Here is a 26,016-nt window from a genome sequence, read left to right as displayed (position 1 = left end):
CAGGCCAATGGCTCCTCCAGTCCAACGTTCCATTCCTCCAGTGGCCAAACAGATGCCCCAGTTGGGGAATCTTCAAGCAGACTCTGGGCACAGGTTCACTCTCCCAGCCTGTGATTTCCAGCAACTGCTCTTCAGAAGCATTACTGAGTGGCACCATCGTTGTCTGGTAGCCATCAATAGCCCTCTCCTCCAAGAATTTGTCCAATCTTCTTTTAAAGTCATTTAGGTTAGTGGATTTCACTGTCTCAAGTGGGAGGAAGTTCCACAGTTTAACTGTGCGCTGCATGAATAAACCTTTTATCTGTCCTGAATCTTCCAACATCCTGCTGGATGCCCACAAACCCTTAGTCTTTCCTTTTTTTATTGTCAATACTTATATCCCGCTTCTTCTTTTTCAAATCCAAAGAGTTGCAACTATTTACTGGATACTTAGGGTTTTTTAAAAAAATCCTTTCCCCATCTGTATCAGCCCTGCTACCCATCTTGATCCTCCAAGGCATGTGGCCCTCAAAAGGTTGCCCCCAAGGCAATGTGGCTCTCCGGCTGAAAAAGATTCTTCTGGCTTTGTCCTAGAAGAATCGCCCCTCCCCATTTCCCCCAGTCAAACCAGTTAAATGTCCAGCCTTTGTAACTCTTGATCACTTTAAGGAACTTTAGAGGATTATTGAATTGCCCCCAGAATAGTGTGGCTGGAGCAACCTAGCCAGATGGACGGGGTTTAAATAATAAAATTATTATTATTAGAATTGTAGAGTTGGAAGGGACCCATAGGGGTTCGTCTAGTCTTAACCCCCAGCATGGCGGGAGTCAACTGATTGAAGCGATGTGGGCTAGTGATTTCAAAAGTATTTCTGGTGGATCCAAAACAGATTCAGAGGCTCACTGATGAGTCCGGGGAAGCTGAGGCAAGGCAGATGGGTTGCTCTGCAGAAATCCACTTGCCCCCTTTCCCTTGTCCATAGAGGTGGGTGTTGCTTGCCCTGAATTGGGGGAGCAGGAGGGGCTGCTAGGTGTCCTGGGATGATGGGCACAGACAAATCCCCTCTCCCTTGTTTGACCATTTCCAAAAGAGCAGCCTCTTTGTAGAGCGGAGAGCCTTTGCACAAAGTGGATTCAAAGCAGCAGGTGTTTTCTCTGTCCACTTCCTTTCTGGCCGGGCGGCCTCAGGCTGTGTAATATATTTGCTTTGGCCTCTGGCCATTCCACACAAGTTCTCGGCCGACTCAGGCCTCCCGCTAAATGAGATCTGACACCGTCGACATGGAGCGACTTAGGCCCCTGTCAACAGGCGGCAGGAGCTCTGCCTTCTCCATGCAGCCGAAGCAAAACGGAGATTGTAGGCCGTTTCCCCCAGGATGCCCACTTGGGCAGAGGTGGGCTTGATGTCCTCAGCAGCTGCAAAAGAACGGTCCATGTTGGCTTCCTTAGCTTGCACTGCCCTGCAGGCAGAAATGTTGCCCTGGAGGCGGAATGAATAGGGATGCTGTAGAGGCAACCGGGGGACCAGAAAGTTTACGATGTTACATCTAATATAGAGAATTTCATAATTTTCATTATTTAATTGGGGGTATGAGGTCTGGTGAATGTGCACAATAACCAGTTGTTCTGCATATTAGCCACTCTTAAGAACACCAGAAGAGCCTGCTGGATCAGGCCAGTGACGCCTCATCCAGCATCCTGTTCTCACAGTGGCCAACCAGATGCCTATGGGAAACCAGGATCTGAGCATAAGAGCCCCCTGCCCTCCTGGGGCTTCCTCAATAAACACACAAGACGTAACCAGCTGTGTTCTTAGATGAATAAGGTATACTATTCATTGTAACAAATTGTAAATTTCAACAGAAGTAACTAATAAAGTTCAACAAACGAACAAAGCAGAAGACCCAGTGGATCAGATCATTCTGTAGTCAGTTCATGCATAAGGTCCGTCCGTGTAATGGTGTCTATTCCAGCTGTCTGCTCATAACGTCCAAACCATCCACTTGAAAGGTTGTTACAGTTCCACAAAATCCTTTCACAGAGTCTAAGACAAGGATTTCCGGAATATTGGCCTTGTTTCGCCATCTTGGGCTTCATCAGTAGTTAAAGCTCATATGTGATATTACAGGACAGTGGATCTTATGGCAAAATAGTAGCTGCTAATAGTATACCTTATTCATCTAAGAACACAGCCGGTTACGTCTCGTGTGTTCATTGAGTATGCTTTACGTGACCATAGGTTGGTTTGTTGTTGCTTTTGCTCCTGTGGCTTCCAGCAAGTGGTATTCAAGAGCATCTTCGCCTCTGGAAACAGAGCACTGCCTTCCCGGCTGGCAGCCATTGAAAGCCTTATTATCTGGACTGTCCAATCTTTCAAAGCCACACAGGTTGGTGAACGTCGGTATGTCCTGTGGGAATGAGTTCCGTAGTTTTAACTCCATGCTGTGTGAAGACTTAAATTTATACACACACCTCTCTCCAGGAAACTGAGAGGCATGTTTGTAGCCCAAAGGCACATCCCAGTCAGGGAAAAGCCCTCAAGGCAGGTGTGAAGCAGAACTGGTGTGGGCCAGGGAGGGTGCTGGAGGGAGAGGTCAACCAGGCTCCAGCTGCATCAGACCAAAAGACCCAGGATTATGCTTCCGACAGAGGACAGCTCAGAAGCAGAAGGTGCTGGGAATGGTGGCTTATTTTCAAGTCGGGCATGCAGAGTTACACTGCTTCTGGAAATGTGGCTTCGCTTTAGCTACCCTATTAAACGGCCGTCATTATTAGTCCAACCCCATTCTCCCCCCACCAAATTTATGTACCACTTGATTGTTGTTGTTTTTATAAAAGAAACAAAGCCTTGAAGTGGTTTACTAGGAAAATAAAACAATAAAAAATTTCAGTTTAGAACAACCCCTGAAGATAAAATCAACAATAAACTAGAAACAGATCAAAACACGCATCAACATTCTGCATGTCTGGGTAGGCTTGCCAAAAAAAAAAAATATTTTTAGCAGGTGCCTAAAAAAAGCACACTGAAGGCTCCTGCCTGTTGTCAAGAGGCAGGGAGTTCCAAAGTGCAGGTGTTGCCACATGTAAGAGATCCAAGTTCTTACAAATGAGGAACGGATGTTATGTGGCGCCTGTAACAGGGCCAGTGCTGGAGGTCGAGTGGGCGTATATGGAGCAAGGCGATCTCGCAGGTAAACTAACCCCAAGGATTTTACCTATTCATGGTGAATTTGGCCTGGTAGCAAATTGGCAAGCGGTGCAGATCTCTGAGCACAGGTGTTCTATTCACTCCTGTCAGCAATCGTGCTGCAGCATTCTGCCCTAGCTGCAGCTTCTGGATCAAGCGTAAGGGAATGTAGAGTGCCTTGCCCTAATCCAGACTTACACTATCTCTGGAAATGCACCGTCCACTTAGTTATCCTATTAAATCGTTAGACCAACCCCAAAGATGGAGATCAGCTCTCTGCCTCTTCCTGACCTCTCAGCCGGCCAGCGGAGTATCCCAGGGAGACACAGCTGGCTTTTTTTTTAAAGCTCTCAGACACATCTGGAGGCGTTGAGGCCCAAAACGCCGCATGGGTGCTGGAAACGGGAACACACAGGCACGAGACAAATCGGCCCCACTTGCAAGGAGGGACTGGCTGTCTGGTGCACTTGGGTGAGGCAGCCAGATGGTTGTGTTCAGGGCCTGTGCTTCAGGGTGGGGCTACAGAGTTGTCCCCCCCCCCACTCAAAACTGCTGAGCTGCAGACAAGAACCATCCATCTACGACCAATTCTGGCCCTTTTCCCACCTCCTCTCATCTCCCCACCACATCCCAGAACTTCCCCAAATCCTGGAGAGAGACTCTGATTTCTCCCACAGAGCTTTGAGCCGCCGTTCCCCTCTCTCCCGCTACCTGGCCAGTCATAAAAGTACATAGCTATTTTCATTTGCGAAGTCAAAGCTAACTTTGAATGATCTGTTAGGGCTTGTTCCGAGATTGCCGGGAGATGAATGAGGTATCAAAATCGCTGCAAATTTGCAGGGGCGGCAGGCTGGAAATTCTTTGCCTGTCTACCCCGAGGAAAGAATGAATGCAGACCAACTTGGCACAAAGGAAGGAAAAGGTGTGGACACACATACACACACACACACACACACACACACATACACAAACGTTAGTAAACACAGCCTGCGGCTAGCTATTTATTGAAACCTAGTTAACTTTCTAGCCAGAGGAACACTGGCTTGGTTTATTGAAAGGAGTCCTCCATGGGGTCAGCAGCTGTGGTTGCAGAATGTTTACGAATATATAAACTGCTCTGGAGTTTAAAGAGGGTCAGCACACGAGGTTCTGGGGACGAGGTTCCGTCTGATAGAATAAAAGGAAAGGAAGGACGGAACGAAACTTTGCGTGTGAGAGGAACTGGTACTGTCATGGTATATGAATGGTACTGAGCCAAGTTCAAGGTTATTACTATCAATATATAAAACCCTTAACTTGGGAACCAGTTTGCCTGCAAGATGGCCTACCCCATATATGCCCACTAGACTGGCATTGTTACAAGTGCCACATAATAACCCATTCTACATTTGTAGAAACACAATAGTTACACTTTGGAACTCCCTGCCTAGTGATATCAGTCAGGCCCCTTTCCCTGTACACTTTGCAGCACTTGCTAAAAGTGTTTTTGTTTAGGCGAGGCTACCCTGATGTTCGGAAAGTTGATGTGAGCTTTAATTCTGTTTTTAGTCTTTGTTATTTTAACTATTCGAAAGCCTTAAATTATGACGGTTAATTGCTCTCGTTGATAATTTTATTGTTCTCTTTTGTAAACCGCTGTGAGGTGCGTCAGGGTTTGGTTTATTTATTTATTTTACAACCAAGAGGTGTATAAATTTTAGGAAATAAATAAATGACAGAGAGGGACCACTGAGACAGAAGGTGCTATTACGGGACAGCCACCCCCCCTCCCGGCTTTCCCTTCTTATATTGATGCTGCAGTCACGCCAGCCCCCCCTGCCCAGCAGTGAGGGCGCATTAGCAATCCCACAAGGAATTGTGCTTGATCTGGACTTCATGAAGAACGGAAAATTGCCCTTGGAAATTTAAAGGCAGCCCCGCCACCTGAGACCCCGAAACCAGCAAAATCTCCTTTGCCGAAGCTCACGTTTTGTGGCAGGCGGCGAGACTGTGGCTTGCTTTTTGCATCCCGTTCCTGGCCTCTTCCCAAGCCTCGGATCTTGCGCAGGCCAGCCAAACGCCTCGCGGTCCACGGATCACGTTGCATTGGGCTCTTTCTTCAGCCCTGGGTTTGTGGTCTCACATGATGGCTTGTGGTTCCCCAACCATCTGGCCACAGATCATTGTTTCATTCGATGAGTTTTGGCAGGCGCCTTGGGCATGATTATTCGGAGGGAGGGAGACAAAGGAGAATTAAGAAGATGATGGGGTGGGGTGGGGGTGTAGCTGGGAGAGAATTGCATATGGATGGAAGGAACCACCCTTCCTTTCCTTGACAATTAGAGGGGCCCAAGCGGCTCGTGGCTGATGAACTGACTAACCCATTTCTCAGTTTCCGCTCTTTGCTAAGGGCATTGACTCCTACACCTTGTAGAAAGCTAACCCAGAGGTTTGTAAAATTATGAATAAGGTATTGTAGGGTTGTTGCTTTTTGCAGGGGGGTCAGTCTGGACAATGCCCCGAGACTCTTCCAGTTCTTGGGAATCCTGTACCCAGTGAGGGGTTAGAACAGTGTTTCCCAACTTCGATCTCCAGCTGTTTTTGGACTACAACTCCCATCACCCCTAGCTAGCAAGACCAGTGGTCCTGGGAATTGTAGTCTGAAAACGGCTGGAGGCCAAATGTTGGGAAACACTGGGTTAGAATCTAATGAAAGATTCTGCTGAACTGATCAGACAAGTTTATTTGCAAGACAAATGACCTTAGCTGGCCACTTACGTGTCCTCATCAGCATCTCTAAAGCATAAGCTAGATCACAAGAGCTACCAGTAAGCGATGGGCCCTGCAGGTCTCTTCTCCACTAGGTAGGAGAACAAGAGCCAGTTTGGTGTGTGTGACCTGACCCGGAAGCTGGAAGCACAGAGACCTGCTTGCTCTGTGCTGGATCCAGGATGATCATGTGGGTCTGGGCTGAGGAGCTGGAGAGAGTGGAAATGAGGATATTTTCATCTCCACGTCCTCAGGGTTTGCTCAGTGGCTGCATACCCTCCAACATGCTGCAGAGAAAAATTGGGACATGTGTATTTCAAGGCCAGGGTCGCGGGTGGTGCTGTGGGTTAAACCACAGAGCCTAGGACTTGCTGATCAGAAGGTCGGCGGTTCGAATCCCCGCAACGGGGTGAGCTCCCATTGCTCGGTCCCTGCTCCTGCCAACCTAGCAGTTCAAAAGCACGTCAAAGTGCAAGTAGATAAATAGGTACCGCTCCAGCAGGTAGGTAAACGGCGTTTCCATGCGCTGCTCTGGTTCACCAGAAGCGGCTTAGTCACGACTGGACCTAATGGTCATTATTCCCTTTACCTTTTTATTTCAAGGCCACATGTGACTTGCACGAGAACACAGCCCCCAAAACAGGCATCTTTTGCGCTCTTGCAGGAGCCAAAACAAGACATCCCAGGATCCAGTCGGAAGCCAGGATGGCTTCTGTAATTCCGGGATGTCCAGGTATTTTGCTGCTCCTTGGGCTTCTGTTGCAATTTGCAGCAATTTGTACGACTTTTGAAATAATTAAAAATCCTCATGAAAATTGGCCGGTATTTTATTGCAAGTTTCTCCAAATAAATACATTTTTGGTATGCAATTTCCCCAAATACAATACATTTCTGTATGTTGTTTTCACTCATACCTGCATTGCAAAATTTGGAGGAGTGCACATTTCGAAGGATGCCTTTGTTTCGGTCCTGATAATGCTTCGGAAAGTGTGAATAGGATAGATGCAGCTTTAAACGTGTACTGAATCAACTTTCTCTTCCATCCCTGTCCTGGGCACTGGAAAATAAACACTCCTTGGCGGGCCTTACTCTTCAACCTCACCATGCCAAAAGGTTCTGTTCTGGGACAGAAAAAACACACCAGGCATTTTTAGCACGCCTGTCTTCACCCTTAGGATGCCGTTGTTGACAGGTATCTGGCTGTGGTCAGATTCATCCTCTGATGTTCACATCGGACTAGGATTGTGCTTGATGGGTGTTGGGCAATGGAAGCCAGAAGCAACAAGAATCACCTGCCTCCCTGGCTGAGAAAGTGGATGGAATATTTTTCTGAAAACACAACCCATTGGATCATAGAACTCTGATTACTTTAAGGAGCCTTGCAGGATAATTGAATTGCCCCAGAATAGAGTGACTGAGGCAACCCAGTCAGATGGGGGGGGGTTATAAATAATATATTAATAATAATAATAATAATAATAATAATAATAATAATAATAATAATAATAATAATAATTTTCAAAGATCTTTATTGAAACTTAACATATATACATAATAACCAAAATTCCCAATGATTTCCCAATGAAAGAGAAACGGTCTCCTGTGTGATTCGGACAACCCCTTTAAACCATGATCTATGTTTTAGGCGATATCAACATTGATATCCCTGATCAATTTATGAGCAGAGGGCGATGTATAGGTTACAAAATTATTGTAATGTACAAAATTATTGTATTGTGATGGTGGTTTCTGTTTGTATGATGGTGGTTTTTGTTTTTGTTTTGCTTCTGTTACTGTTTGTCTTTTGTAAGTTTTGGTGATTTTAAATTTGGAGGTTTAAGTATAATATGTCGGTATGGGAAATTGTCGTGTAACGGGCCAATGGCCGTAATAAAGATCAATCCAATATCTAAATTATAATATCTAAATAAATTATTATTATTATTACTAGAATTGTAGAGTTGGAAGGGACACCAAGAGTCATCTAGTCCAACCCCCAGCAATGCAGGGATTGGCAGATGTGACCATCAAGCACCCTTTATCTCCTTGGATGTTGCCAGACTACATTTTATTTTATTTTATTTTATTTATGGCATTTATATTCCAACTTTTCTACAAGGAGCTCAAGGTGGCGTATATGGTTCTCCTTCTCAAATCCATACAACAACCCTGTGAGGCTGACAGGCAGTGACTGGCCCCCAAAGGTCACCCTGTGAGCTTCATGGCCAAGTGGAGATTTGAACCCTGGTCTCTCCCAGGTCCTAGTCTGACACTCTAACCACTACACCACAACCAACCCTTTCAGTATGACTGATCCTTGGCCATGATGTCTCATGGGCTTGACATCTGGAGTCCAGCAACATAAGCCCGTAAGACGGGCCTGCTGGATCCCCCAAACGCCTGTGGGGAAATCTGTGAGCAGGATTCGAACACAAGAGCTGTATTCCCTCCTGCAGCTTCCAGCAGCTGGCATTCAGAAGCTTTGCTTCCTCCAGCTGTGGCGGCAAGAGCATAGCCATCATGGCTCATAGCCATCAATAGCCGTACCTTCCATTAATTTGTCTTATCCTCTTTCAAAGCCCACCCCCGTTGCTGTCTCTTGTGGAAGTGAGTTCCACAGTTTATGTGAAGAATTCCTTTTATCTTTTTTGAATCTCCCAGCATCTGGATAGTGTAGTGGTTAGAATGTCGGCTTAGCACCTGGGAGAGACCAGAATTTAAGTCCAAGTCAGATGGCTACCTCTGCAGAGCTGCTCCGGTCTATGAGGAGATACTTTTTCAAAAAGTTGGGAAACGGGAGGGCCTTGACTTTTTCATCGATCAGCCAGGGTCTGAGATGTTGCCACAGGAAAACCCGGCACATGTGTTTCAAGGTAGGAGGGGAGTCTTCCAGCTTCTTCAGGCTGGTGAAGAGGTCCGAGATCCTCTTCCTGTGCAACTGGCAGTTGCTGAGGTTGATATCGAAGTTGCTGGGGAGCTTGATGATCTGGGAGCTTGAGGCCAAGAGCTCCAGCACCGTCTCGGCCTTCTGAAAGAGGTCAGCAGAGAAGGTGTCGTCCTCTAACCACCACAGGTAGGAACACAGCCACTCGAAGATACCGCTGAAGCCCGACCAGCAGGCAGGTCCATGGAGGGTGCAGTTGTAGCGTGCCCCAAACTCCAGGAGGGGAAAGCGAAGCTGGAAGTTTTTCAGGCGCACGTGGTTGTGTTGAATGGTCACTTTAAAATGTGAAGGTTCATTATTGTTTCACAAGTTGTGTATGTCTTTAAGGGCCAGGGCCAGGGCAAATAACGAGACCCAGTCTTACAGCTGTGAAACATAGCAGGTGCTGCTGAGTTGTGTTAATCAAGCTGTGTCAGTAATTGGGTATAGTATATAAGGAGCAGCACCTAGCTCTCCCATTACCCTGTGGGATGGGTTGGTGGTTGGCTCTGGTTTGTTGTTGATGTATTTAGTGTATAGGGAGCTTTTGTTATTGTTATTAATACCTTGTTAAAGTTATTTTTGAGTCCCTTTTTAATGCATGGTCTCCCCAGCAAGCTCTCTGCATCGCTACTAAACTGTAAATAGCCAACAGGTTGAGGGACTCGTAGGTTGAACACTCACTAGGTTTGGCCCTGTGGGTCATCGGCAGCTGAGTGACCTGGAAGCAGAAACGGTTGACGGTCTGAGCCTCCTCTTCATCACCTCCCACTGTCTTCCAAAGGAGGGAGATGATGGAGGAGAAGACGGTGTCGCCATCTTTTGTTGTGGCCTTCACATTGGTTCCTGAAGGGCAGGGACAATAAAGAAACGGCCAGTTTACTGGTTTGGTTTTTTAAAATGACCCTTGGCAACATCACCACTGTCATCATTTTCCTATTTTTTCTAATCAGTTTTTACTAAAAGTATTTGACATAAAACACAATCAAAGCGAAACTAAGGAAGAAAAAAAGAGAGAAAACGAGAAAGAGAAAAGAAATATATGGCCTGCTATCACCATTATATCTTAACTCTTATTTAAAGTAATACCAAAGAGGTTTAATAATGTGTTTAGAATAGTGTTGGAAGTATTTGAAGTTGAGAATATAATGCGGCAATGCAAGATTATTCGTATTTCTTTCAGTTAACCAAAAATAAAAAATAATGTTCTTTTTTGCCTAAGTAATCAATTACCTATATATATCTCATAAAAATACATTAGGATTGATCAGTGCTTGCCCTTTTATCATTCCAGTCCACCCAGGCAGGTCGTCTTAGGGAGAATGCCATGTGGTGGCAAAAGGGTGCCAGCCTTCCGGGCTCATATTCCTGCTCTGAGACCGCTGGTTGTTTTGCACTGGATTTGAAGGAAGCAGCAGGGCTCAGTAGGGCGGGCGGGCGGAGGAAGCTCACCTCCTTCCAACAAAAGGCGAATGCTTTCCGTATTGTGGATCTGAACCCCAACACTGCTGACTAGAGCCTAACCAGAAAGGAAGCAGTTGAAAAAGGGGGGGGGGTGTCACAAAAAATGTATATAAAAATACAGTCTCCATAAATAGTTATTCTAATCATTTCTGTAATTTTAAAATAAATGCAAGATGTGAAGCATTAACTGGGTCCCCCTTCAACCTTCAAAGGTGATGTCTGCCGCACCACGCAGGAGGGCTTCTGTGGCTTGGACCATCCCATACGCCGCCATCTTCAGCAATGAATAGTTCACACCCTCCTGGTAGTACAGGAAGCTGGTGTTCCTCTCCAGCAGCTCATGAAGTGCTGCAATCCGTCTGTCATCTTCTACCACGGCGCTGGCGCTTCACAAGAAAACAAGGCAAATAAAGCACCACCATGACCATAGGAGGAGGGCAAAGTTCCGTGGTGGTGGTTTGGTAACGATAAAGAGCCAATCAGTAGGCAGCTCAGAGGGAAGAGCGGTGTGCCAATGAGAAGACATGTCCTTCTGGGGGCCACACGCCAGTGGTGGGCAAGGCCAGAGTGGGTAGGAGAAACTAATGTGATTGATTTATTTTTACATTAATAATACTTTTATTGTCAATGTACAACCTGTGTACAATGAAATTAACCGAGCCTCCCTCCCCACCACATAAACACTCAATCTCATAGCCCTCTGTGTGCTTGTCGCACAACACACCAACCCCGAAAGTCAGTTGCACCATATCATTTTCCATTCAGCAGCCTAACAGCCCACGGATAGAAACTGTTTTTTAGCCTGTTGTTTACGACTGATTATACTTCTATATCTCCTGCCCGAGGGTAGAAGATTAAAGAAGTGCTGGCCGGGGTGTGAATCGTCCCTGATAATTTTTCTCGCTCTCCTAAGGCAAGGATCCCTTGCGATGTCATCTAGTGGGCTCAGGGGACAGCCCATGATATCATGTGCTGTGTTCACCACCCTCTGTAAAGACTTTCAAGCCCAACATACCACTCTGTGATACAATATGAGAGGACACTTTCTTTTGTGGACCGGTAGAAAGAGGTCATCAATTGTTGTTTAACATTGTTCTTTCGCAAGACCCTGAGGAAGTGGAGTCTCTAACCACCTGAGTTATATTGTTTTTTCCAAGTGAGGTCTTCGCTAAGGTAAACTCCCAGGAATTAGACCACCAGGTCCATCTAGCTCAGTACTGTATGCACTGACTGACAGGAGCAATGGCTCTGCAGGGTTTGAGGCAGGGGATATTATAAGCGCCAACTTGGAGATGCCTTCTGCATGTACATAAGGTGTTCTACCCTTAACCATGGCCCTTTCCCTGAAAGTAGGATTCCTTTTGTGCATTTCAATGTACACCGCTTGATTGTAGAAAACCCTCAAAGATCCTAGTTCTCAAAGTTCTGAAGAATAGGATGAATTGAATAAGAATAAGAACCCTGCTCAGTATTGTTGACCTACACTGATGGGGAAGCAGCTTCCCAGTTACCTGTCCATCATTTCCAGCACCAGAGGATTCATACATTCCAAGATCTCATTGACCAACCCCTGGTACTCATAGATGCGGCTGAAGCCATGGAGAAAAGGCATTTTGCTCGACTCCCTGCATCAATACATTCAGGAAATGGTCTAAAGCTTCTTCCTCAGCCTACCAAAAAATAAATTCTTCATCACCATGACTGTCATTCACAACCATACGTATCCTACAGCGCTTGTTAACACATCCCTCCAAAACCCACAGTACAGGTTAACCATTTAGGTAGGATAGCAATGTTTCAACCAGTCTCTTGCTTCTGCTAATAATAATAATAATAATAATAATAATAATAATAATAATAATATCCTGCCTTTCCCCCAGATTGTGACTAAAGGTGACCTACACAAATTAAAACATAGATAAAATACAGAAAGCTAAAACGTGTTTTAAAATAGTAGTTTAATTAAAACTGTAATGGAACTTAAACAATTTGAGAATGAATCTATTTCCCGACAAAGTCAGTGGGTTACTTTGGTGGTTGCTCACTGCCTCTCAGCATAACCTACCTCACAGGGTTGTTGTGTGGGGATTAATTGAGGCGGCGGGGAGAACTACATCCGTCACCTTTAGTTCCTCAAGAGAAAAAAGGTGGAATGTAAATACAGTAACGTAAATAAACGAAGCAGAAAACATTCTGCCGAACACAGCAAGTACTTTTGGCTCAGCCCTCATCCAGACATGCTGTCAACATGTGTCTCTGCAGATATACAAGGGGCGGGTGATTGTGTGCGCACGAGAGTCCCCTGTGCGTATCAAACAGGCCCAGTTTCTGAGGATGCCAGACAGGATATCCAGAGTGTCAGGAAGATAAACGCCAGAGCCACAAGGTGTTTTCCTCTTGCTGTCTCCTTGTGGGCAGCGCCTGGGCTCTGAGCAGCTACGCATGTGTATACATGGGGAAGGGGCTTGGGGGGGTTGTAGAAAAAGAGAGGGGATGTGCGGACTTAGAAGATGTGTGGTATGGATTTATGGGGTGTGTCTGGCAGCTGCTGGGAAGTGCCTGGCTCCAGAGCAGCCGTCTTAAGCACCTTTGGCACAGCTCTGGGAATGCGCACGGCCACAGACACCACCACATGGCGTACGCCCAAGGAGAAGGGGGCATGGAGAAGGACTGTGGGGTTTGCAGGTGGAAAAGGGCAGCCAGAATGGTCAAGGGCAACTGCCCTATGAGGAAAGGTTGCAGCATTTAGGAGTCAAAGATGACATGATAATAGACGTTTTCCTCCTCTCATAACACTAGAATCCGTAGCCACCCAATGAAGCTGAATGAGACAGCAACCCTTCTGAATATCAGTTGCCGGAAGCCACAGGAGGGATGCTCTTGTGTTCGAATCCTGCTTGCAGATTTCCCACAGGCATCTGGTTGGCCACTGTGAGAACAGGATGCTGGACTAGGTGGGCTCTCTGTGTAAGGTTACTCAGAAGTAAGCCCCATCAGTTACTCCCACTTTACTCTCTGTTGTCTTTACTAGTCTTTACTAGTTCTGTTCTCTCTTTATTCTGAAGAATAATGGAACTCACAGGTAGAGAATATTTTAAAAAACGAATCTTTACTATTTGTAAAGGGAATCTTTGCATGAATTAATACTTGACTATCCCTTTCGAGCTGCACTGTATCTTTGTACTTTTGTCCCTCCAGGCTGATTTAAATTTCTGATTCTTTGTTTTCTTTCTCTTTGTTATGTTTGCACTTTTTTGGGGGGGGGGTTAATAGATCTATTATTATTATTATTATTATTTATTATTATTATTACTATTCCAACATTTTTACTTTCCTATCTGTCATCTAGTTCAGACCTATTTATTCCTAGGGGCACTTGGAGCCTGTATCATTTCTGTTTTGAAAAGTATCTGGTTTTAATGGCTGGATTTTCGCTGTCAAAAATAGCTTGGGGACCCTGGGCAGAAAGCGGTCTAAAAATCTTAACAAATAAATTAAACCCCTTTCCTTTACGGATCGTCCCCGGCTCACCCCCCTGGTTCATCTCCATAGCTGGGCTGATCTATCATCTCTGGTGATGCAAGTCCAGTGTTGACTGCCAGGCCCTCTGTTTTGACATTCCTTCTGCGCCCCCCTCCAGGGTAACTAGGGTGATTTCAGACAATCCCGAGCAGCCGCTTCTCTTGAATGGATCCCAAAATGTATCCGACCGCTGCGTTTTCTGAAAAGGCTCGGAATTGCAAGGAACATTCTGTTCTTGGTGGTGTTAAATCAAAAGATGCACAGATCCTTCTCCTCGCGCTCTTGGCTCCAGGAGAACCATCTACTCGGTTACAGACTGTTAGTTTTAATTTAATTTCCTCAACCTTAAGAGGCTGGCCCATCTCTGAGGCACGGGCGGATGGCAAGCAAGTTAGCGGCACACACCGCAGAGACAGCGTTAAGGCGAAATGGCAACGTCTGACATTGAAATCCTCAGACCTTTTGCTGGTTTAATCTCAACCCCATAAAGCCCTCTTGGATTCAGTGACTTAAAGCCATAGCTGAAATGTGAGAAAAGGCAGTGTGGTGCAGTGGTTAGAGTGTCAAGCTAGGACCTGGGAAGGACTGGGGTTTGAATCTCCACTTGGCCATGATGCTCACTGGGTGATTTTGGGGGACAGTCACGGCCTCTCAGCTGAACCTCACTCACTTGAGTTCTTCACATTTCCACATCATGGTGCAATTTTTTTTTAAAGGCATTGTGAAAATTCACGAGCATTTTAGTGTAAATTTCTCCTAATAAACTCACTGCAGCGGGGCAGACTAGATGGCGCTGGTGTCCCTTTCAGTTCTACAGTTCTATGATTCTACATTTATGTATACAGCTTTACCTAATGCACACATTTTTTGCAAAGCAACTTTCCTTTAACACAATTTCTTTATCTGTTATTTTCACTAAGAGCTGCATTATTTTATTTTATTTGCACATTTCACCCCAGTGCAATGCGTCGTTGTACAAATTTCTTTCATGGAGAACGGCGTTGCAAAATTCGGAGCAATGCAAATTTCAAAGGAGGGAATGCATTTTGGTTTGTGGAATGCTTTGGAAACTCAAATCAGGCAGTTTTGCATTTGCATGTGAACTGAATCAGATTTCTCTCCCAGCCCCCTCCCCAAGAAGGGGGGAGCTTTCTACAACCGGGAAATGAAGTGTGTGGTGGCAGTGTGGTGCAGTGGTTAAAGAGTCCAGGGTTTGAATTTCCACTCGGCCGTGAAGCTCACTGGGCGTGACTTGAGAAGGGCAGTCACTGCCTCTCAGCCTAACCTACCTCAGAGGGCTGTTGTGGGGATTAAACGAGGAGGGGGAGACCCACAAACGCCACTTGGAGCTCCCTGTAGAAAAGGGTGTCATATGAAGACAATAAATAAACAAGAATAAACATAAATAATCATCTGCAGATGGAGCTCCTGTAGCACAGGAGCGAGGGCTGGTGGAAACACTGGCAATTCTGACTTGGACGTGTTGGCTGTGGATCAGATTGCTGCATGCAAAATAGTGGAGAAGTGACTCTTGGCACAGGGCAAAGCGACAGTCACCACTGGTGGTGACTCTGTGTGTGTGGTGTGTGTGCGTGTGTGCGCGCGCACATACACAGGATGGGTCCTGATGGGAATGCTGGCAGTTCCAAGTGCGAGTCACATTTTTCTGCCAGGACATACAGTGCACTCTCTCTCTTTTGGCAGAGGTGTGTTCAAGGAGCGCTGAACGTGGCAATTCAGATTTGGCCAAGGGAGAGAGGCAGGCAGGATTTGGACTCCATGGGGTTTGTTTTTGGACGGGGATCAATTGCATCTCTGCCCCCTTAATCCCCAGTGAGCCTGGGTGCTTGCAAATACAGCAGGTCAACCAGCGCCAGGCTGCCAGTTCCAGGTCCTCTCAGCTTCTCGTTTCCCCAACCGCAGGTCCAGATCTCCACTTTATCGCTTGCCACTTGTCACCCTGGGACACCGATTTGATGAATAAATCAACACAGTCTGTGAGGAGAATTGCACCCATTTCTGTGTGTGGCTCTTCTAACGGGTGCCCTTTCCCTCGAGCCTTTTCTCCTGATGTGATGCTGATTTGGATATCCTTCCCACTGATTTTGGGTATAGGGCGGTATAGATAAATAATAAATCAATCAATCAATTTAGGTGCATTCCCCTCACTTATATATCCTATTTTGGTGTGCGTGGAGGACTACTGCGTCACAAAATTTGGGGACATGTGAGCTTTAGCTCCTGTCTTGGTTTGGGGAGTGCAATGGAGAGAGGCGGGACAGATTTGTCCCCCATTCCAAGTAGATGCCCATCACCACCCGCTGGTGCTTTTTCCACCCAGGTTATGTGAAGGACTGTTTCCTCCCATATAAACCTGCCTGGGTTCTCTTGAGATCTTTGGGGATGGCCCTTCTCTCAATCCCACCCCCCTCACAGGCATGCTTGGTGCAGGGCAGGGCCTTCTTGGTGGCTGCTCCCAGGCTTTGCAACTCCCTCCCTAGAGATGCCCTCCTTCCTTCCATCAGCTGATTTTTCCCCTCCCCCCCCAAACAGGTGTTTGGGAACTGTTTTTTTTTAAAATGAAATGAAATGAAAGGAGTTTTAATAGTGCTACACTGTTTTTATTACCTGTATTTTAATAGATCTGTTTTCCCCGCTTTAATTCTATTAGAGTTTAATTACTTATCAGCTATTATTACTTTAAATATGTTTTTAGCTTTCTGCATTTTAGCTGTGTTGTTTTAATTTGTGTAAGTCGCCTTGAGTCCCGGTCTGGGAAAAAGACAGGATATAAATGATAATGGTGATTTTGGGCACCATGATCTTGTGCGACATTGTGCTGCGATTTCCCCCTGGAAAATGTGCTTTTTTGGGGGGGGGCTGCGATCTTAACGCAGCACTACAAAACACATGTTTTCGGGTGCCATGCCTGAAGGGAAATAAATTCCCAGTGGAAAATTGCAGTGCGGAACTGCGCAAACTGACGATGACCAAAATGGCCGCTGTTCTCTTGTGAGAAAAATGGGGAAATGGAGTCCAGGAAGATGGTGTCTCGAATTTTGCTGTTGTGGTGTTGGAGGGCATGCAGTGCTGCTCAAGATGGCCTGATAAGACAGCATCCTACATCCCTGTTGAGTTCAGCTCTTTATTCAGAACCACGAGGACCAGATTGCTTACTTAATATGTTATGTACTGAAGTTCTCACCCTGGGCCAGCAGGGGGATACTGTAGATAGTTTTCACTCAGGTCCACATATGCAAATAAGGGATTGAAAGTGACGTTCAGCGATTGGATAGTTACAGAACGTGTTACAGTTGCGTTGTAGTGGAGCTCTATATAAGCAGGCTGGCTGAACCCTTCAGTTCTGTTCTGGCCTGTGATAAACCAGAGCTGTTTCAAGAATCGCTGTGTCGTCTGATATATTCACCCACAACTTAACATAATACTTAAGGAGAGGGCAAAAAGGCTCTGGAGTAGAGCACTTGCTTTGCACACACAAGGGCCTGGACTCTCCACACAGCTCTGGAAACAACAGCGTGCCTGAAACCCTGGAGAGCTGCTGCCAGCCCGTGCAGACAACACTGGACTAGATGGATGATGGTTCTGACTCCGGCAGCTTCATGCACATCAACGATGCTCTGAGGATCAAAACAAAAACGTTATTAATAATAGCTTCCCCCCTCAACCAAAAAAGAGAGACACTGTTTTGCAGAGCCGCTTTTCCTGGCAACTGCCCTCTGTCTCTTGAGCTGGGGGTCCAAGACAGGCCCTGGGGAGGCCTGGGATGCAGCCAGCCCCCTTTGGCAGGCCTCCCCTCGTGAGAACAATGGCTGACATCATGTTTTGTTTAAGCGAAAAAGCCGCCTCACAGTGTCGGAGGGAAGAGCGTTTGTTTTCCTTTCCCATTTTCTCCCTCCCTCGCTCCCTTCTTCTCCCAGGCTGGCTGGGGCCCACATACCAGGCAAGTGAGTGCTCTTTGCTTACGGGCCCCAGCGCCACCATTACAGAGCCTGGGCCCTCCTCCTCTCCTGCGCCAACCCTGCAAAGCTGGCTGCTTCCTGCCTGGCCAATGGGAGGCTTGGAGAAAAATCTGCTCCAAGGTGACCTGACGAAAAGCTGCATTCTAGGAGCTGTAGAAATTCAGGCAAGTATTTGCATAAGCATCGCAGGGTTCTCTTGGCCACAGGGAGGGGGCAGAGATGCTCACTTGAAATCTTATTTCCCCCCTCGCACCTCCCGTTTGGCTTTGGAGATCTGGCACGTATCGTTCACACACACTATCAAGCTTTATTTCTCCTTGAGAACATAAGAAGAGGCCTCGGACCATAGAGGCAGAGCATAACTACTATGGCTACTAGTTACTGATGGCCTTACCTTCTGTTATTTGTTTAATCCACTTTCAAGTCGGTGGCCATCCCTGGCTCCTGTGGCAGGGAGTTCCATAGTTTTAACTGCGTGTCACATGACGAAGGATTTTCTTTTATCTGTCCCAGATCTTCCAGCAGTTGGTTTCACTGGATGTCCACGAGTTCCTGTATTACGATCAGCGGGAGAAAAACTTCTCTGTCCACTCTCTCTATGCCATGCATAATTTGATAAACTTCTAAAATGTCACCTGTTACTGGCTTTTTCTCCAAACTAAAAAGCCCCAAATGCTTTAACTTTTGTTCCTGGGGGAGTTGCTCCATCCCCTCTTGTCATTTTGGTTGCCTTTTTCTAAACCTTTTTCAAGCTCTGTTGTTGTTTAGTCGTTTAGTCGTGTCCGACTCTTCGTGACCCCATGGACCAGAGCACGCCAGGCACTCCTGTCTTCCACTGCCTCCCGAAGTTTGGTCAAACTCATGCTGGTAGCTTTGAGAACACTGTCCAACCATCTCGTCCTCTGTCGTCCCCTTCTCCTTGTGCCCTCCATCTTTCCCAACATCAGGGTCTTTTCCAAGGAGTCTTCTCTTCTCATGAGGTGGCCAAAGTATTGGAGCCTCAGCTTCAGGATCTGTCCTTCCAGTGAGCACTCAGGGCTGATTTCCTTCAGAATGGAGAGGTTTGATCTTCTTGCAGTCAGTTTCAAGCTCTACGATATCCTTTTTGAGGGGAGACGACCATAATACAGTGGTACATTGGAAGTCAAACGGAATCCGTTCCAGACGTACGTTCAACTTCCAAAGTGTTCGGGAACCAGGGTGCGGCTTCCGATTGGCTGCAGGGAGCTCCTGCAGCCAATCGGAAGCCGCAGAAGCCGTGATGGACATTCGGGTTCTAAAGAACGTTTCCAAACCAGAACAATCGCCTCCAGGTTTGTGGCGTTCGGGAGCCAAAACGTTCCGAGTTGCAAGGCGTTCGTCAACCAAGGTACGACTGTATTAGGAGGCTCCTCCAAGATAACAAACTCTGCACCCCTTCCCCCCCCAATAAAATCTAATGTTTTTCAGGGCATCTTCAAACACTAGGGAGGCACCAAGCCCAGTCCATGACCTTTCATGACAAGTGGGAGAACTTGGCTTTGAGCATTTAAAAAAATCTTTCTCTTTATTACATCCAATAAAGTAAATAAAGAAATCTATGGACAAATACAGTATTCCAACACATTGAAGGCAGCATGAGATGAAACACTATTTTTAGACTCATTCCAAAACACTATAATCTATATTAAAAACATTTTTTCCATGGACCTCTTAGGTTGGCTTATATGTATTCCTTTGTAATAATTTATTAAGAGGTGACATGATAGAAGTTAATAAAATGATAGCCTGGCATGGAGAAGATGGATAGGGCAGAGCTTCCCTTCCTCTCTCATAACACTTGAACCCGTAGACATCCAAAGAAGCTGAACATTGGAAGATTCAGGACAGATAAAAAAGAGTTCTTTTTTCACGCATCACATTGTTAACCTGTGGAACTCCCTCCCACAAGAGGCAGGGATGGCGACCAACTTGGATGGCTTTAAAAGAGGATTAGACAAATTCATGGCTATCCATGGCTGCTAGCCATGTGTGCTATGCTTTGGCTCCACAGTCAGAGGCCGCAATGCTTCTGAATGCCAGTTCCTGGAAACCACAGGAGGGGAGAGGGCTCTTGTGTTCGAATCCTGCTTGTGAGCTTCCCATTAAGGGCATCTGGTTGGCCGCTGTGAGAACAGGATGCTGGACTAGATGGGTCATTGGCCTGATCCAGCAGGCTCGCCTTACAGTCTAAATGTCTTACATTCTTCATATAAGCCAGATCTTCTCTAACCATTCACATACTGTATGAGATATACTATTTCTTGGTCATTTTCCAGGATAATATCCTTCAGGGAGCCCAATAGCAGTACAGTGTTTTACTTTCTATGGGTATCTGCAGGGGGCTGGACTAGACTACGACCCCCCCCATTTCCCTTCCAACTCTACCGTTCTGTGATATCCTAAGATGTCCGAAATATTAGCCTGCACATATTCCAAAACGTTTGAGAGCAGTTCCAAAAGGGGTGTATGTGGTCTGCTTTACTCGATACGCGTCTCCAGAATTTGTCTGATTCCAACTTAACTTACAGTGGTACCTCAGGTTAAGTACTTAATTCGTTCTGGAGGTCCGTACTTAACCTGAAACTGTTCTTAACCTGAAGCACCACTTTAGCTAATGGGGCCTCCTGCTGCTGCCGTGCCGCCAGAGCCCGATTTCTGTTCTCATCCTGAAGCAAAGTTTTTAACCTGAAGCACTATTTCTGGGTTAGCGGAGTCTGTAACCTGAAGTGTATGTAACCTGAGGTACCACTGTATCAAGTTTAAATTTTGGAGTGTTCAAATACATTTGACAAAAGGTCTGAAAATATTTCTCCTGATTCAGGCCTGCTGAAGTTATCTTAGATGTTATACTTTGCATTTGTTTTATTCTTTTCCTTGCCAGAAATAATGAGAAGAAGCCGCAGGATTTCCATCTCAGCAGTGGCAGCAAATGTAAAATGACGGCCCCACGCTGGGTTTCTGATAGGACTGGGAGAGTTTGAATGCCTCCTGCATCGAAATTAGGTCAGTTCTTGAGATTTCTCCACATTTCTGTCTCAAACCAGAATTCCCCATCATGTTCTTCCCCATGATGGGAGTCGTAAAATCATACAATTGTGGAGTAGTCTAGTGCAACTCCCTGAAATGCAGGAATCACAGCTAAAAATCCCTTCTATTCAGTGGCACAGAGCCTATGCGTAGAACTGAAATGAAAGATTGACCAAATCAAATGGCCAAAAAGGAAATTCGGATCAAATATTAGGAAGAACTTTCAGAGGTTAAGAGCTGCTCAACAGTAGAATGGACAATCTCGGAAGGTGAACAACTCTCTTTCCTTGGAAGTTTTGAAGCAGAGGTTGGATGGCTACCTGTCAAGGATTCTGTTATGTACTGAGTTGAATAGGATCCAAAATGCAGCAGTCTGATTGGTCCTAGAACAATAGGAATCAGGTGTACTCGGAGTCAAGAGTGGATTTCATGCTCTTTATTCAGCTCATAATGGTGAGGAAGAATGGAAGTTCCCCCAGAATGTCTGCTTTATATACATTATTTACATAATGGGCCCCACGTGATTGGCTAATTCCGGGATTCTCCTATAGCCCAATCAGGTTGCAGACTCACTTCCACCTGGAGCTGGATTGGGTGGCTCCTGTGGACCAATCAGACTGCTGCATTCTGGATCCTATTGTTCTAGGACCAATCAGACTGCTGCATTCTGAGTCCTATTGTTCTAGGACCAATCAGACTGCTGCATTCTGAATCCTATTGTTCTAGGACCAATCAGACTGCTGCATTTTGGATCCTATTCAACTCAGTACATAACAGATTCTTGAGCTGTGATTCCTGCATTGCAGAGGGTTTGACTAGATGAGACTTGGGGTTCCCTTCCAAACCTACAGCTTTAGGATTATATAAGCCAGCAGAGGCCATTGTCCTCTGTGCACCCCTGGGCAACGGAGCCCGGCTTCGTGATCCAGCAGCCGTGTCCTCGTGATGAGAAATCAAATGTGGAATTCATCAATGTGATCTTGCTGACAATTGGTCATAAATATCTCGAGTGCGAGAGACGGTGCCATCGGAGCCCTTTCCCAAAAAGCTGAACAATCAGCGGCGTCCATTGCGTTTGATTTGAATTGTTCAGGAAGGTTTGGCGGGGTGGAAGGAGGGAGGGAGTCAGGGCAGCCTAATCATTCCCATCTGCCTCTCTTGAGTCGAGTGGCTCCATTTCCCAAAAAACATCCAAATTCCTTCCTTGATTTCCCCAAACACCCATTCCGTCTGCCCTCCCCACCCCCACCCCGTCTCCCTTTCCAGCCAGTGTGCAATTGTGGGATGGGCTGAGCTGTGGTCATAACTGTAGTAAACATTCCGCCCCACCCTGGAATTCTGCACCCTGTATAAATTATGCAAATTGGGAAAATTTGCATAAATTGCTTTAGTTGGCACCACTGATGGGGCAATCCTACCTGGAGATGCCAGATATTGAATCCAGGACACGCCGAGCAGATGTTCTGCCACTGAACTACATGGGCTTTTCAACTTTGTCTGCTTGAACTCATATCCCAGTTCACTCACTGACAACAAGATGAAACTGTGTCCGTGGCCCAGTCCTGTGGAACTCCCTGCCACTAGTGATTCAGCAGGTAAATGCCTGCTGGAAACCATTTTTTGTCTGTGCTGGCAGTTAAGAATACATTTTTCCACACAGTGATTAATTGAGGTCTGTTTTTATCTGTTTAATGGTCTTTATTATATTCTTTTATGTTTTTGTTGCTGTAAACCGCTTTGATACATCTTATATGACACAGCAGTACAGTGGTACCTCGGGTTAAGTACTTAATTCATTCCGGAGGTCCGTTCTTAACCTGAAACTGTTCTTAACCTGAAGCACCACTTTAGCTAATGGGGCCTCCCACTGTTGCCGCACTGCCGGAGCACAATTTCTGTTCTCATCCTGAAGCAAAGTTCTTAACTCGAGGTACTATTTCTGGGTTAGCGGAGTCTGTAACCTGAAGCGTATGTAACCTGAAGCATATGTAACCTGAGGTTCCACTGTATACAAATACAGTTATACCTCAGGTTGAAGTAGCTTCAGGATGAATATTTTCGGGTTGCACTCCGCGGCGACCCGGAAGTAACGGAGCACATTACTTCTGGGTTTCGCCGCTCGCGCATGCACAGATAGTCAAAATGACGTCACGTGCATGCGCGGAAGCGGCGAATCGCGACCTGTGCACGTGCAGACGTGGGTTGCATTCGCTTCAGGATGCGAACGGGGCTCCGGAACGGATCCCGCTTACATCCAGAGGTACCACTGTATTATTATAAATAAGTCAACATTGTCCAATCCACCCACCCCTCGTTGCCACGGAGGCGTCTCTCCTCTTCTTATTTTCTTGACAGTCCTGTATGTGTCTCAGCTCTGTCCTGGAGGCCAGGGACCACAGCTGATGGCAGGGCATCCCATAATAATGCAGCAGGCAGAATATTTTCTTCGCTTCTGCCCTGACTCTGTTGCTCACTTGCTCCTCTCTGGGGCTGTTTAGCCAAAGCCAAGATTCCTTCCTCCGTATTTCTTTGCTCCTGCCTGAAATGCAGAACCTTTGCTCATTAAAAATGTTCAGTGCTACCCAGGGAAATCCTGCTAATTTTATGGGGGTTCTTCCCCCCCCCCTTTCCCTCAAAACCCCTTACAGATGGACTCTGGCCAATCCACATTTGCCACAGGTTTTCCCTTTTTATTGTTGTTTTAGGCCAAATTAAGTGAGGACTCGCTTCGGGAAATGGCGCAGGGAGAGAGAAATGACTGGGCTCTGTAAGGTTCAGAATCCCAGTACAATCTTAGAACCCAGATTCTAAGCAAAATCTCAATGACACATGCTTTTTTATATATAAAAAAGTTCAGAAGCCTTGAACTCTTGTTCAGGCAAGAAAGAACGTGGCCCTGCAGATCTCTTTATCTGGCCCTTGAGAGCCTCCCCAGACCCCACAACCTTCACCAATCCCTGATCTGCACCTTTCTTGATTTTTGACTGGCTGGCGTGAGTTCTTGAGCTGCGATCCTGCCTCTTCCCTGCCTGGATGGAGAGAGAGAGAGATTTGAAATATTAAGCAGCAAATAAATAAACGTGTCTCTGTGTTTATAAATAAATCTGCATGGCCGAAATGTCGCCTGCCGTGCGAAAGGCAAGCATCGCATCCATTGTTCTGCCTGGCTCTGGCCGCTGTTGCAATGTGGCCCCAGAAAGCTTGCCAGTGATGGAATGCGGCCCTGTGATTAAAAAAAACACCCCACTCTGTAGTAAAGTATCAGCTAGGCCAATTTAATCCCTTTACACCTTGTTTTATTTGAAGCCCCTCAATCTTATCATTACCCATAATTTTGAATTCGGATTCTTTTTTCTTTCTTTTTGTGTGTGCAGAGAAGCAGAAACCATAATGGTTCTCTGGGAAACTGTTGCCCTTAAGAAGCAATTCTATCTAGCATGGGTATTCTGAAAGCTTTGCCTCAGTTGCCCCTCTGCAGATTTTCACGCAGAAATGAGACACCGTCAAGGAGATGAAGTGACTCCCCTATGAAGAAGGGTTGCAGCGTTCAGGGAAACGGTAAATAAGAGGTGACTTCACAGAAGCTTAATAATAATAATAATAATTTATTTATATCCCGCCCTCCCCAGCTGAAGCCGGGCTCAGAGCGGCTAACAACAGTAAAATATACAACATTCTAAAATCATTTCATTCTAAAATCAGTTCAAATCAGATTAAAATTATGCCTGGCATGGAGGAGAGGAAGTGGCTAGAGAAAAGCTGTCCTCCCTCCTGCCCCTAGAACTGGTGGGATGTTGGAAGATTCAAGACAGAAGAAAGGACTTCTTCATGCAGCGCATCGTTAAACTGTGGAACTCCCTCCCACCAGAGGCAGTAATGGCCACCAACTTTGATGGCTCTAAAAGAGGATTCGACAAATTCATGGACGAGGAGAAAAGGGCTACTGATGGCTGCTAGCCAGGCTGGTTCTGCACCCCCTCCATGATCCAAGGAAACAATGCTTAGAGAATATTTATGGGGGGGGGGGAGAGAAAGGAAAGGGACAAACCAGCAAACCCCCCCTCTGCACAGAGATGTTAGTTGCTCAGCCCTCCTGGACAATGGCCATCTCCACCTCTGCACAGTGTCAGGCCGCGCCGCGATATTACATTTTACCTTTTGCGAAAAACCTTGCAGCTTTTAATTGCGCACTCAGGCCCTGGGATTTCAGAAACTCCCTGCTCTGGTGGAGAAAAGATCATCTGGATCTTTGAAAGCTTCGGGGGGGGGGGGGAAGAAACGTCACCTTAGTTACATTTTAAGCCCACTTTGCCCTTTGCAGATCTCGGGGTGATGTCTGTGGAATGCCCCCCCCCACTGTCCTCAGCGACAAAGCTGCGAGGTAGGCTGGGCCGAGCCATAGGTCACCGGAGTGAGCGTCGCGACTCGAATCCGCACCTTCTCCCCACCCCATCGGTGTAACGCACCGACTGTGTCCCAACGCAGAAGGGAGGCCTGCCAGCGCTTAAGCCTCATGCCTGGATTTCCCTCCAGCCCCGGATTTAAAATAGCTGAGATCTCGCTCTGGTTTATGTCCGTCTGCCATCAGCACTCCTCTCTCTGCAGAGGGACTCTGAGATCCCAGGCAAGACCTCTTCTCAGCCTCCCCACGGGGCGGCCTGCAAATCTCCTGCTGACAGCCCTTGAATTTATTCCTGCAGCTTTAAAAAAAGGCAAGGGAGGCTGAGTCTGAAGTCACTTAAAGGTCATTTAGCTCACCCCGCCTTGGAGGAGGATTCCACTTACCTCTGGCCACAAAACACACATGCACACTTCCATCTAGCGAGGCAAGCATGCCCAGAAATAATAATAATAGTAATAATAATAATAGTAATAATAATAATAATAATATCAAGAACTGAAATTTTTTTGCTATGGCAACTCAAAATGGTTTACACTATTTTAAGCAAAAAGCAAACCAGCATTAAGAAAATGGTAAAAGACCTCTTTAAAAAACTAAAAAACCCATTGCCTTAAGATATTCCCTCCATGGAAAAATGTTTCAAGATGTGTAATGATGGCGCCAGGTGTGCCTCCCCAAGGAGAGCATTCCACAGGAGGGGAGCCACCCCTGAAAAGGACCCGTTCTTGTGTTGTTCGCATAACAACTTGGATCATGAGGAAAA

At 46.3% G+C, this 26,016-nt stretch overlaps 1 protein-coding gene and 1 long non-coding RNA gene across 2 annotated transcripts; both read right to left on the bottom strand.

Annotated features, from left to right (window-relative positions):
- Window positions 1–1,270: 1,270 nt before the first annotated feature.
- On the bottom strand, window positions 1,271–11,913 carry LOC310696143 (ankyrin repeat and SOCS box protein 6-like; the record flags this gene model as incomplete). Its single annotated transcript, XM_083481267.1, has 6 exons — window positions 1,271–1,483; window positions 8,655–9,092; window positions 9,472–9,683; window positions 10,290–10,356; window positions 10,558–10,687; window positions 11,813–11,913. 6 exons carry the CDS (start codon window positions 11,911–11,913, stop codon window positions 1,271–1,273), a joined length of 1,161 nt encoding a protein of 386 aa, XP_083337393.1.
- A 10,647-nt stretch (window positions 11,914–22,560) lies between these two features.
- LOC310695343 lies at window positions 22,561–25,530 on the bottom strand. The gene is made up of 3 exons (XR_014520020.1): window positions 25,007–25,530; window positions 23,820–23,880; window positions 22,561–23,390 (listed from the first exon to the last, which is right to left on the bottom strand). It is a non-coding gene; the product is annotated as an uncharacterized lncRNA (long non-coding RNA).
- Window positions 25,531–26,016: the final 486 nt, after the last annotated feature.

The sequence above is a fragment of the Podarcis liolepis genome (genome assembly GCF_965112155.1).
Source record: "Podarcis liolepis genome assembly, chromosome: 16".
In the NCBI taxonomy this organism is placed as follows: domain Eukaryota; kingdom Metazoa; phylum Chordata; class Lepidosauria; order Squamata; family Lacertidae; genus Podarcis; species Podarcis liolepis.
Note: the sequence above shows the minus strand (reverse complement) of the source record. Positions and strands in the feature narration are given on the sequence as shown.